The sequence below is a fragment of the Castanea sativa genome, chromosome 2, assembly GCF_040712315.1.
Source record: "Castanea sativa cultivar Marrone di Chiusa Pesio chromosome 2, ASM4071231v1".
Classification (NCBI taxonomy): domain Eukaryota; kingdom Viridiplantae; phylum Streptophyta; class Magnoliopsida; order Fagales; family Fagaceae; genus Castanea; species Castanea sativa.
Genome location: NC_134014.1, coordinates 52,256,829 through 52,270,076, shown reverse-complemented (window position 1 = coordinate 52,270,076; position 13,248 = coordinate 52,256,829). Strand labels below are relative to the sequence as shown.

The 13,248-nt window shown below is 32.7% G+C and overlaps 1 protein-coding gene across 1 annotated transcript; it reads right to left on the bottom strand.

Moving 5' to 3' along the window:
* Positions 1 to 3,954: 3,954 nt before the first annotated feature.
* Positions 3,955 to 4,683, bottom strand: LOC142626080 (E3 ubiquitin-protein ligase RHA2B-like). The gene has a single exon (XM_075799856.1). The coding sequence runs from the start codon at positions 4,634 to 4,636 to the stop codon at positions 4,145 to 4,147; it is 492 nt and encodes a 163-aa protein (XP_075655971.1). The 5' UTR covers positions 4,637 to 4,683; the 3' UTR covers positions 3,955 to 4,144.
* Between the last annotated feature and the right edge of the window lie 8,565 nt (positions 4,684 to 13,248).

Here is a 13,248-nt window from a genome sequence, read left to right as displayed (position 1 = left end):
TCTCTCCGTTAGGGAAAGAGAGAGGTACGCTTGAATTGCAGGATTCTTAGTTTTCTCTTATGGCAGTTACTATATAAATATCAGTGTGATCTGACCTCAACAATTTAATACACAACGTAAAAAACAAAACAAAACAAAATACTAAAAAAAGGTGCTGATGTATATAGGCTCAACATGATCACAATTCACATGGTTGTTGCCAACCAAATTTGGAAAAGAGTCAAACAGAAGAAAAAAAGAAAAAAGAAAAAGACATTGATTCTTCCAGTGCATTAGGTATCGGAATTTATGAGACTTTGGGCAATATAGCAGGCCAAGCAAGTCAGCAACCCCGGTCAAAGTACCTTCACCACCAAGCTAGTATTTCTCTCACGTCATTACATGATTTGAATATTGGGTCTCCTCTGACTGACTCAACCGTTTTAGCATTTTGATTGGCTACCAATAAAAGTGTATTTGACAGCTACGTGATATTAACGGAAGTGTAAAGATGTGCCACTGAGGGACCAAACAGAAACAGTAGGCCCATTTCCGCTTTCCTAATTGGGTATTACGATAAATTTTCGAAAGGTCATTTCAATCTGATGATGCGTTTTATCACGTGATTGAGTAAGTGCAATTTGGTGGTCCGGCATGGCCGACCCTTTTGTTTCTTTTACAGTACGTTCATGTGAATGGAGAAATTTTTTTTAAAAAATAAATAATTATTGGATGTCTGTAGGATATACATTAACAAAATTCTTTTTTAATTTATATATATACACATGCTAGTCAATTGTTTTAATTAAAAAAAAAATATAAATGTTAAACTAATGGTGTTCTTCACCTAGTTCTAATCCTTGTGGTGGCCCTTCCATGGGCAACTTATCCGTAGTAAAAGGTTTATAAAAATTTACCAATATTTTCATATTTTGGACTCAGTAAAAAAATCTATTACATATTTACCTTGCTTTCAAGCCATCAAAAATTTATAATTTAGCCAGTATTTAGCTTTTCTTTACAAAATTCATAGTCAGCATCAGCAAAGAGGAGAGCGATATCGAGAGAGAACAGAACATTGATGTAACAACTTAAAAAAGAGAACAAATTTCCTTATTAGCTATCAAGAAAGAGAGAATTGGTTGTCGACTTGTCCCAGTGCATCCTGATATGGAATAGTCTTTATATTTTTATAGATGGTCCAATTTCACCTTGATTTTGCTTCTCGAGAAACGGACAGCCAAGTAGTACACCAACTAGTACACCTGCTATGTCCTTATCTTCATCTTTTTGGTGCAAAATGTGGAAGAGAATCCTAGGAATAAAATAAAATGGTTATTTTTAGAGTACTATACTAGTGGTGTTAAATGTGCACGCGAGTGTTGGTCTCTTGAAGATTATTAAAAAAAAAAAAAAAAAAACAAAGTGTTGGTCTCTTGAATGCATTCAAGGGGTTTAAAGTGTGAAAGAACTGGTGTTGAAGTTTACCTATTCAAGAAATTCAGTTGATAACTTACTACTATACACACATTAATGCCTAGACACATTCAGTTGATAACATATCAAGATTTACACTTGCACGTATCCTTGTCATTCATCCTTCTTCAATTACCAAGTTAAAGATTGTCTCACTTGATGCTTAATTCACATCTCATCAGTTTTGCTCGCATCTTAGGAGAGGATATAATTTTCATCATTTAATTGGCACCAATATGCTTGGAAGCCATCATTTTCATCTTATGTCTAATATATCGTTCCATCAATCATTAGACTCAATGTTATTAAATTTTCAACTTTCACATAAACAAATGCTAAGTTGATATAATTTATTTGCATGATAAGGTATTAAAGTCAATTGGGATTAAAATAATTTTTTGTTGTAATAACACATGCACCAGTCGATTCTTAAACCACCACCTCATCCTTCACCTCGCTTTAACAAGTGAGGGAGGTGCAATTTGAACTATAGCAAAAGGCTTTGTCTTCAAAATATTGAAATGATATCAAGCAAATCCAACAATGTTCAGCAACCTAATTGATTTATTAGTGTGCATCTAGCTACATAATGGCAACAATAACTAAGCCTTAGTCAAAAACTTTAGGGTCAACTATAGATCCTCAACAAACTAACAAACTAATAAGGTCAACCATAATATTTTTTATTGTCATTTTATCGCATCCAAAATCATACCCTCTATTAAATTAATGATACTTGTCTCAAAAGTTTAAGCTATTGAAATATGGTAAATTTAATCATTTAACTACATACTTCTAACACACTCCATCACCTTCTTCAATGACATATCCTTTTGTACTACTTCTAATTTTGTTTAGATCTTCCTCTACCTTTTATTTTAGGTCTTCCCCACTCTCTCTCATGTGATGCAAAACGAGTTTACATTAAAAATATATTGAAGGGAAAAAAAAACCTAGGAAAAAATATATAAAGGGGAAAAAAACCCTAAGCTTTATCAGTTAAGGGTGCTTAGAATCACCACCAAATTGTAGCGAAACATCTCTAATAAGAAATTTTATTCAAAATTCATCAGTCAAAACGATTTATGGAGCCACTTTTTAATAGGCTTCAAAGGGTACATTAGCCAAAATTTTGTCCCATAAAATCCTCAATAACATGAAAAGCCCAAATTCAAATTTCAAGAATTTGAAAAAAGAGAACAACTTAAAAAAGAGAACAAATTTCCTTATTAATTATCACAACACATTGCAAAGAGAGAGAGAGAAGAGGAAGAGATCATATTAGAGAATAAAGATATTATCTCTGTCGATTCGACTCATGTGTAAGTGTGAATAGTGGATGGGATTGGAAATAAAGGTGGAGACGCCAACACAAAATGGACCCAACCCAAGCCACTGGAGTGGTGTGTGGAATTGTTAGTGACAATGACTTGGTGGTGGAGTGGAAGAAAACTGAGAGTTAAGAGAGTAAGCACTTGTGCGGTTAAAATTGAAAATTTGTGATTATTTTGTTGCTACTTTTTTTTTAGATTGGATTAGTGATTTATTTTTTTGGTTGTTATTCTTGATTTGTCTAAAGGTCATTCTTATCATTCTTGGGGCAATTGGGTTTGTTTAAACTAAATTTGTGATTTCTTTTGTTGGTATTTTTGGATTATGTGAAGTATTTTCTTGTTATTCTTGGGCCAATCCGGCAAAAGGGATGAACCTTCTTCTTCTTCTTTTTTAATTAGTCAATTTATAAATTCTTTTGGGGAAGGAGGCCAAAAATATATATTTAGGGACTAGGTTTTAAAATTTTGATTTATATATATACACACGCTGGTCAATTTAAAAATAAAAAAATAAAAACAAAAAATATTAATGTTAAATGGTGTTCTTCACCTAGTTCAATCCTTGTGGTGGCCCTTCCATGGGCAGCTTATCCATAGTAAAAGGTTCAAACAAATTTACCAATATTCCCATATTTAGGACTTGGTAACAAAGTCTTTCACATATTTGCCTTGCTTTCAAGCCATCAAAACTTTATAAGTTAGCCATTATATATGGAGCTTTTCTTTACAAAATTCATACTCAGCAGTCAGCCGTCAACACTAAGCATGCGGTTCTCTAAAGAAAAAATCTAATACCACAAATTATTACACAACTTGTATGCTACAACTAAGATGTGACAGAGTGTGAGTGTTAAAGAAAAAATTGTGGATCCATATCTAAATGATAGGCAACCACTCACAGTTTACCACGTCAGTATTATGGTAAAAAGTTGTAGAATAGTTTGTGGTTCTAGAACCACTTTTCTCAAAAAGCATGACACTCATGCTGTACTGTGATATTGTCAGCATAATATTCCATTGGAATTTCATTAAAAATAAATTTGGTATCATTACTTGTGGCACAATTATTACCACAACTCATTCATATAGCGTGTTGTGATTGGTAGAGGTACTAGAATTACTCTTTCATTAAAGCCAAAAGTCAAGCATTAGCAATGAATGGTCAACTTTTTTATAACAAGAAAGCTTAGAAACTTATCTCATTAAACTTTGAATATAGTCCTGAATACATACATTAATCTAAAGCAAGATCAAAATACAAAATACCTACTTCTTTTTCTTCTTTGTGTGAAAACACAAGACAGGATTCTATGCGCTTCTATGTTGGGACATGTATTCTATATGAAAGAAACAACTTAGAACAATCTATGTAAACTATTTCCATGTAATGCAGACAACAAGAAAATGAGCTCCTCATCACTCCCATCGTACTCTACCTGATTTCGCATCCGACGATAACTAGCCACAATATCATCTTGCAAAACCTTTGTCCGGCAAAGTGGGCATGTGCCACGACAATATTGTTGTAGCCAGCAATCTAGGCAATCCTTATGGAACGTGTGCTTACATTGCAACTTTCTAATCTTGTCTCCTTCTCTGAATTCAGATAAACACACCGTGCATTCAGTTGACTCGGCCATAATCCTCATTCTTTTAGTGAAACAAGTTGTGGGATTGTTTTTTTCAATGAGTTTAAGGTATTGGTTAGTGGTGATTAGGCGTTTATCGGAGTTGGGGCTTAATCCGGTGACTGAACGGATTAGAAATATGATTTCAAGAAGTAGGAGGGTGAAGAAGACTTTGGTCATGGTTTTGAGGTTGGAGAAGAAATCAGAGAGAGCTTTCATGGCTTCTGCAGAAGAAAGTGCAAAGGATATTGCCAAAAGTTAATGAATTATTGATATATACTTTAATGTGGATGGGGAAGTTGCTATGTTTGGTTGGTGTGGGCCTCTTTTTTTTGGAGAGAAAGATAAGTGTAGAGTTTGGTTGGTGCAGGTTACTTTGTATGCATGACTTGATGTCTTGAATTGTTGTGGGGTCATTGAAAATTGGTCGTATTCCATGTCAAGGAATCAAAGTAGACGTGTTAAATTAAACACCTAAAGCTAGAATGAAATGGGGTTTTTAAAACTAGTTAAAACTTGCTTATTCTTTTTAAATAGAACCCAAATAAGCTATTTGTTGTTGTTGTTGTTTGTTTTTTCACCACTCTATCCATTAATTAGGGAAAGATAGATGTACGCTTTAAAGGAAAAATGGCTTTTATCCTTTTTATTTATTTATTTAATATCTAGCATAATATCTCTGTTCTAAAACCATTTACAATGCTCATATTTTTAAAATTCGATTTTAACAAAATCGAGTTATATGTATATTTTTAATTGAAACTCAACATTGCTAATGTCTAGTTTTACTTAAATTTTCAAAGAAAATTAAGTGACAAAATACACATAGAACTTGACATTGCTAACGTTGAGCTCCACCTATTACTTGATTTTTATAAAATTGAGTTTCAAAATAAGAATATTGTGGTCAATAGTTTCAAAACAAAAACATTATACTAAATATTTTTAAAAAAATAAGGACAAAAGTCAATTTTCCCTGCTCGAAGTCTGGTTCTCAGTTTTCTCTTGAGGCAGCTACCATAAATCTCAATGTGATCTTGCCTCAACAATTTCATACACAACGTTAGAAACAAAAAACAAAAACAAAAAAATAGGTGCTGATGTATAGGCTTAACATGATCACATGGTTATTGTCAACCAAATTTTATTTTCAAAAAAAATTACGAAAAGGGTCAAAGAGAAGAAAAAAAACATTGACTTTCCCAGCCCAGTGCATTAAGGTATCTGAATTTATGAGACTTTGGGCAATACAGCAGCCCAAGTATGAAACCCCAGTCTACCGGCATGTATTTCTCTCACGTGAGGATTTGGAGGATTTGAATATTGGGTCTCCTCTGACTGACTCATCCGTTTCAGCATTTTAATTGGCTACAAAAAAAGTGTATTTGACAGCTACGTGATTTTAACAAACGTGGAAAGATGAGCCACTGAGGGACCAAACAGAAACAGTAGGCCCATTTCTGCTTTCCTAATTGGTTATTACGATAAATTTTCGAAAGGTCATTTCAATCTGATGATGCGTTTTGTCACGTGATTGAGTAAGTCCAATTTGATGGTCCGGCATGGCTGACCCTTTTGTTTCTTTTACCCTATTTTAATTCTTGCAGAAGATGTTTTTGTTTTCGGGGTGTGTGATTGGAGAAGTAGCACGTATTTCGTGTGGCTGGTTCGCTAAGGACAACGTTGCTGTCTTCGTTCTTTTTCAAAACTTTTTCCATTCTTAATAAATTTTTTTTAAATTGTATATTATTATGTGCTATTAAGATACACATTAGTAAAGTCTAAAAAAATAATATTATTTTAATTTATTCAATTTTTGTTTTCAGAGTGTGTGACTAGAGAAGATATATTTTGTTTTGAGTGCATATAATATGTATCTCATAATACGTTAGATCCGCGTGAGCTAGTTTGTATACATTTAAAATAGGTAAAAATGTACTTTTAGTCCCTATATTTTGGGTTATTTTTCAATTTGATTCCTAAACTGATTTTGTTCCTAGGTCAGTCTCTAACTTTTTAAAATGGTTTTTACCGTCAACCCGGTTACAAAAAATGCTGAAGTGGCAAACGGCGTGTCCTACTTGCTAACATGGCATTGATGTGGATATTTAAATATTATTAAAAAAATCTTATTTAGCATTTTTGAAATGCCACGTCAGATTTAAGTTAATAAAAAATTAAAACAAAAAATCCAGTTCACAAATTTTAAAATAAATAAATAAATAAAAATTAATTAAATTAAATTAAGAAAAAAAAAGCTTTTTCAGCTTAAAAAATTGAGTTCCTATCCCAAGAAAAAAAAAATTATCTAATTTTTTTTTAATCTTAAAAAAAAAAAATTTCCAGAAGAACATATTCATGTTTTTTGTGTTCTTCCTCATAGTATGATTCATATTCTTAGCAAATTAATATTTATTTTCTTATCATTTTCTAAACATGTTCTTGTTCTTTGTGTTCTTTCCCATAATCAATCTCCAGAGCAAAGAACGAAACCCCAAACCTAGATCTCAACCAAACCCAAAACCCATATCTCCAGCAATCAAATCCATAAACCCAAGCAACCAACAAAGCACCACCACCGAATCAAATCTTCCTAAATCTTCCAAAATTTCCCAGCAACCAGCAAAGCCTTAACATCAAATCCACAAAAATCCTAAGCTAAAAACTTCCAAACCAACCTTAGAGAGAGGACATCCTTAGCTTCGTCGAGACCTACAACAATCGGGTCGACATCCTTAGCTTCGACCCGGAGACTCTCTCTCAAGCTGCTCCACCCTTCTCTGACCACCCGTACCCGCTGATGAAGCTTATGTTCCACCCAACCGCCATGTCATCGTTGTCTTCTCCCTCGAACCCTAACCCTAACTCTAAACTCATCACCTCCTCCGGTGACTTCATCCGCCTCTGGGACCTTCGCGACCCCTCAATCAAGCCCCTCTGTGTGCTCAACAACAACAAGACCTCCGAGTTCTGTGCTCTGCTCACTTCGTTCGATTGGAACGAGGTCAAGCCGAAGCGTATCGGGAAGTGTAGCATCGACACGACATGTACGGTCTGGGACATCGATGGTTCGGTGAGGATTTTCGATCTGAGAGATAAGGAGCACTCGATCATCTACGAGAGTCCTCAACCTGATAAGAAGCACCAGACGTTTTCAATCTCCTCTGCCCTCTTTCTCTCTCAGTCAGGTCAGATTTTGGGATGGTTGTTTTGATTTTGGGATGGAATGGGTAGAGAGATTTGATCTGGGTTGGGGTTCATGGGATTTTTTGAGATAGGAACTCAATTTTTTAAGCTCAAAAAGCTTTTTTTTCTTAATTTAATTAAATTAAATATTAATTTTTTTATTTTAAAATTTATGACCTGGATTTTTTGTTTTAATTTTTTATTAACTTAAATCTAATGTGGCATTTCAAAAATGCTAAATACGTTTTTTTAATAATATTTTAATATCCACATCAGCGCCATGTCAGCAAGTAGAACACACCGTTCGCCACCTCAGCATTTTCCATAATTGGGTTGACGGTAGGGACCATTTTAAAAACGATTTTAAAAAGTTAGGAACCGATCTAGGAGCAAAATCAGTTTAGAGACCAAATTAAGAAATGACCCAAAATGTAGGAGCCAAAAGTGCATTTTCGTCTTTAAAATAAGATAAATCATTTTTCATGTGGTTAGTTCTTTAAGGACAATGTTGCCGTCTCCGCACCCTCTGTTTGATCAAAGATATAGTATTATTTTTAATTTATTTACTTTCTTAGCTTAATGTGGTTTAATTTTTCAATAAATCTAAAATGTACAAAATTTTCAAATATTTTTTTTTATATGTATTGAAATAATGTGTCAAAATTAATGTTTATAGAAATAGATTTATATAATAGACTGTGTGTGTATACCTAACTTGTCAATTTCACGGACGTTATGATCAACGTGATGATATTAATATATATGATAAATTGATATTGATTTTTGAGAGAGATTTGGTTGTACCCACTTGTCCTAGTGCAGCCTGATATGGAATAGTCTTTATATTTTTATAGATGGTCCAATTTCAACTTGATTTTGCTTCTCGAGAAACGGATATCCAAGTAGTACACCAACTAGTACACCTGCTATGTCCTTATCTTCATCATTTTGGTGCAAAATGTGGAAGAGAATCCTAGGAATAAAATAAAATAGTTATTTTTAGAGTACTATACTAGTGGTGTTAAATGTGCACGCGAGTGTTGGTCTCTTGAAGATTATCAAAAGAAAAAGTGTTGGTCCCTTGAATGCATTCAAGGGGTTTAAAGTTTGAACTTTCAATATTATCTATATAAGATTTTAGTAATTAAACAAGTAATAGTGAAATGCCCAATGTATAAGCATATGTTTTAAAAAGGAAAAGGACAGAAAGATATGGATAGGATTGGGAGAATTAAGTCAGTCGGTTAGCTCTGAGTCGGACCCGAGTTAAGAATGGGATTAGTTTAAACTAGGATAGTATTTTAAAATTAGACTCATAGAAACTTAATTGGTGATTAGCACCGTCCTTGTAAAATTTAAATATTATTTTCGTTCCTATACTCTACTAGAAGTTAGTTTTTTATCTCTAAATTTTGAAAAAAAAATTATTTTTCTTCTTTAAACTATTAAAAATGTTTCATTTTTTGTACTTAAACTTTAAAAGAATAATTTTTTTTTTAATTCCTAAACTATTGAAAAAAAAATTATTTTTCTGTCTCTACTTTCGTTTCTAAACTATTGAAAATATATTTTACAAAATTTAGGAATGAAACATAAACTTTTGGTAAAGATTAGAGATTAAAACAAAATTTTAGCCTAAAAAATAAGTCTCATATTGGGTTCAAGCAGTGGCTAAGCCACACACTCTTTAGAGGATTCAAATGAACCCCTTGGCTTCTGTGGTGACTAAAAGGATCTAAGTAAGTATTTGGGCATTGGGCTTTATTGATGAGCGCTAGTTTGTTTTAGACTAAAAGTCTCCTAGAACTGTAGGTCGGCCCATGAGTCGAGAGTCCGAGGATTTGTCCGAGGACGAATATCTCCTCGGACAGACCCACGATGACCCTGAGATTTGCCAAAAAGATCAAGGTAGAGTTCTGGAAAAACCGTTGGTTAAGAGAGGGATTTAAGCACCCTCCAGACGCAACGGTGTGAGAGAAATATCTTAGAAAAAGGCTGCTACCTCCACATTAAAGACCCTGCACCTACCTCCCTGGCCACATTAATGGGGGAGTGACTCCTGAATAGTAGAAGTCAGCCTTCTTGCTATCATTTAAAGACTTCCAGAGGGTGGTGGATGGGACAGGTGTCTAATAGGGTGATTTGTGTTACACGTGGATAAAAAGGGAAGAAGAAGAAGTATTTAAGGAGGAAAGAGAGTAAAGAAAAGGAGAGACAAATATTAAGAACTGTGACCTTTGAGAGAAAAAAGAGAAATAATATATAAGTTATCTTCGGCTTACATCCGAGGAGGTTTATTTTGCCCCGTTTGTCTATTATTTGCAAATACTATAATATTTTAGCCTGTTCATCAAGTTTCAAATATCACTAAACTAGATTGCGAGCTCACACTTTACAAATTTCATTGTTTAAGGCTCATTGGACCTGAGCCCACATATGTTTTTGGGTTCAGGCACAATTGTGCACTTACAGCTTCAATACTATATATATTCAAGTTCAATTTTTTAATACTTTAGCCTAAAAAATAAGTCTCGTATTGGTTTTTTTTTTTCGATAACTTGATATATTCAAGTTTTATTTTATTAAAATTTTTTTTTTAATTTAAGTTTTTTAATGATTCCCTTGGAAAAAATTCCAAAAAAAAAAAAAATCTCTCTCATTGGCCAAACTAAATAGGAGGGGAATCTCATAAAAAAAAAAAAAAAAAAAGGAGGGGGAAAACCATGGTAAAACGTGTAAGTATGCATGCATGCATGCATACATACATACATATATATATATATATATTTATTTATTTATTTATCTAACAGTTATTATTTAATACAATCATGGTGGAGAAAATCTTATGGGCCTTATGAGTTAGAGAAAGAGGGAGGTATAGAACTCTGCAGTTTGGGCTGGGCTTACAACAATTAAGCATGAGCCAGCCCCAGATTGATTAAGCCTTGATTGGTGATTGAGCTTAGAAAATCTAAAAGAATAATGCACTTCTATAACATTTTTTTTTCATATTAGTATGCAGCAATTACTGTATAATGAATTATATATCTGACGGTAAAAAGAAAGCAATATGTATCCAAGAATTATGTGCAATGCACAAAATTAGGTGGGTCTTTGAACATATGTTATTTTATTTTTGCTGCCACATACCCTCTTATACAACAATTGCTGTATGCAACAAAACCTTTCCCAAATTCTATATGACAAGCTATTATTAGTATTAATTTGGATCACTGCTGAAATTACTTTTTTGTTCATTAGTAATAGCTTGTCATTATAAAATTATATTAAAAAATATCTAGAAATCCTTAAGCAAAGATATTCAAAAATAAAATGAAGTATTAAATTTGAGGCAAATGGGCTTTTTTTATGTGCAAAAGGTTACCACTTCCGGGAAAAATAAAATGAAGTATTAAATTTGAGGCAAATGGGCTTTTTTTGTGTGCAAAAGAGTCACCACCTGCAGGAATCCATTTGTCTGGATTTTGAAACCACTTGCCAACAATGTTAGTAAATATATATGATGATTTGGTTCGTAAAGTTCTCTCTTAATTTAATGGCGCCAGGTATGCTAGCACAAAGGTGTAGCGGAAGGACTTCAAGGTACCTACCAAGTTTTTAACAAATGTCACAGTATATACTATATTGCCAACTTTTTTTTAATAATTTTTTTGGCAAAATATTATTTTGTTTTCAACAATTTAAGATTATTGTCAATTTAATCTCTACATTTTAGTAGCAATTAATTTGGTCGGTCTTGCATAAATTTGATTCATACATTTAGGTAGTAGTCAAATTAGTAACTATTATTGCCAACTTACAGTTAATTTGGTTCCTGTTATTTTCAATTTGCAATTATTCTGAATCCAAATATGGATTTGTATTAATTGCTAAGTTGATATGTGTATCTACTTGAATTAGAGATTGGTAAATTTGATTTGTGTTTGATTACCAAGAAAATGAAAAAAAAAAAACTGTAATTTGATGGTAAAAACCAAATTAACTACCCACCAAAATGTATTTTCTCTTAATTTTTTTACGTGTTTGAAAAAGTAGCTAGCTTTTATTTCTTCTTTCTCTTTTGAACTTCAAAATCTACCATGCTTATTTCTACTAAAATAAGATAGCTGCTAATAAGATTGTCTTTTAACATTCTCTTTCAAAATTTTATTTTTTCATTAGAAGTCTTAATAGACGCTTATGACCTTCACCTCTATACTATGCTATAATGATTCTTCTGGCATTATGACATTTACTATAAACATACAATTCATAGCTTAAATTATTTCATGTTATTGCTTTGTGGGGGTAATGTCTCCAAGCTTATATGAAGATGAGGAATCATCCTAATTACATTTTCAATACATATTAAAAAACTTATATAGTCACAATTTTGATCTCTGTAATTATTAATACAGCATATATCGATCTAGTATATATGTCCACATAGTTTGGGAGCTGCGACATCACATATTACTCCTACTTTCTTTATTTTATAGAATCAGTAATATTACACCTACTTAACTTTTTCAATCCTCCTAAGTCTTATCCAAGTTTTTTTTTTAATGTTTTTTGTTTTCCCGTTATAGACAATTTTGGATAAGGGTGAATGACTATCGCTTAGTTTGGCGCATTAAAAACCTTTATCACGTGGTAGTGGCCCCTTAAAAATGACAATATGCTCGTAGAGCTCTTCATTGAAAAGTGCTAGCTACTGCAAAAAATTCATGATTATGTGAACTTGTAAATTAATTAGTAGCGTCCCTTCTACAACAGTAACAACATGGATAAACTTAAATAAATAAACTTGGATAAACTGTTTATATCTCCAATTTGCCTTTTTTTTTTTTTTTAAATTAACTATGTTATTTTTTTTTCTCCTCTAAGTAATTTGAAGAAAAAGAAGTATAATCCCAAGTTTACTTCTAAAGGAATATTTTAACAAATAAGAAAAAATTAGGGATGTACCCAACCCGTGAACACGACACAAACTGAACACGGGTTTTTTTGAGGTAGGGTTGGGCCTTAATGGGTTTGGTTCATAAATGGGTCAACCTAAAAGCGACACGATAAGAAATATGTCATAAGCGGGTCAATCCGTGTAAGCTGTAATAGACACGTTTGACAAACCAATTTATTTGTGTCAACCCAAAATGTCTCACTTAACACAACCCGTTTGACTCGTATAACAAATAAATTTTCATTTTATTTTAAATTTGTCAAATACCTTTTATATCTAACATATATTTTAAATTTAAGAATATATAAAGTGAGTAATTACAAAAACTTACTAGGGATGTAATTGGAAATTGAAACTTTACAAACCCTAAATCTCTAAACCCTATAAACCCTAAATCTCTAAACCTTATAAATATCTAATTTTATTTTTTATTTCACCTGTACTATTCACTTTACTATCTTATAGTCTCACACTCAATTCTCAAACTCTCTCTCTCTCTCTCTCTCTCTCTCTCTCTCTCTCTCTCTCTCTCTCTCTCTCTCTCTCTCTCTCTCTCTCTCTCTCTCTCTCTCTCTCTCTCTCTCTCATGTGTTTAGTGAGTTTTAGAATTAAAGAAACCCGTTTTCTTGGTGTTTCAAAATTCTACAGTAATTTTTTTTGCATACTGTTTTTGTTTTATAAACTT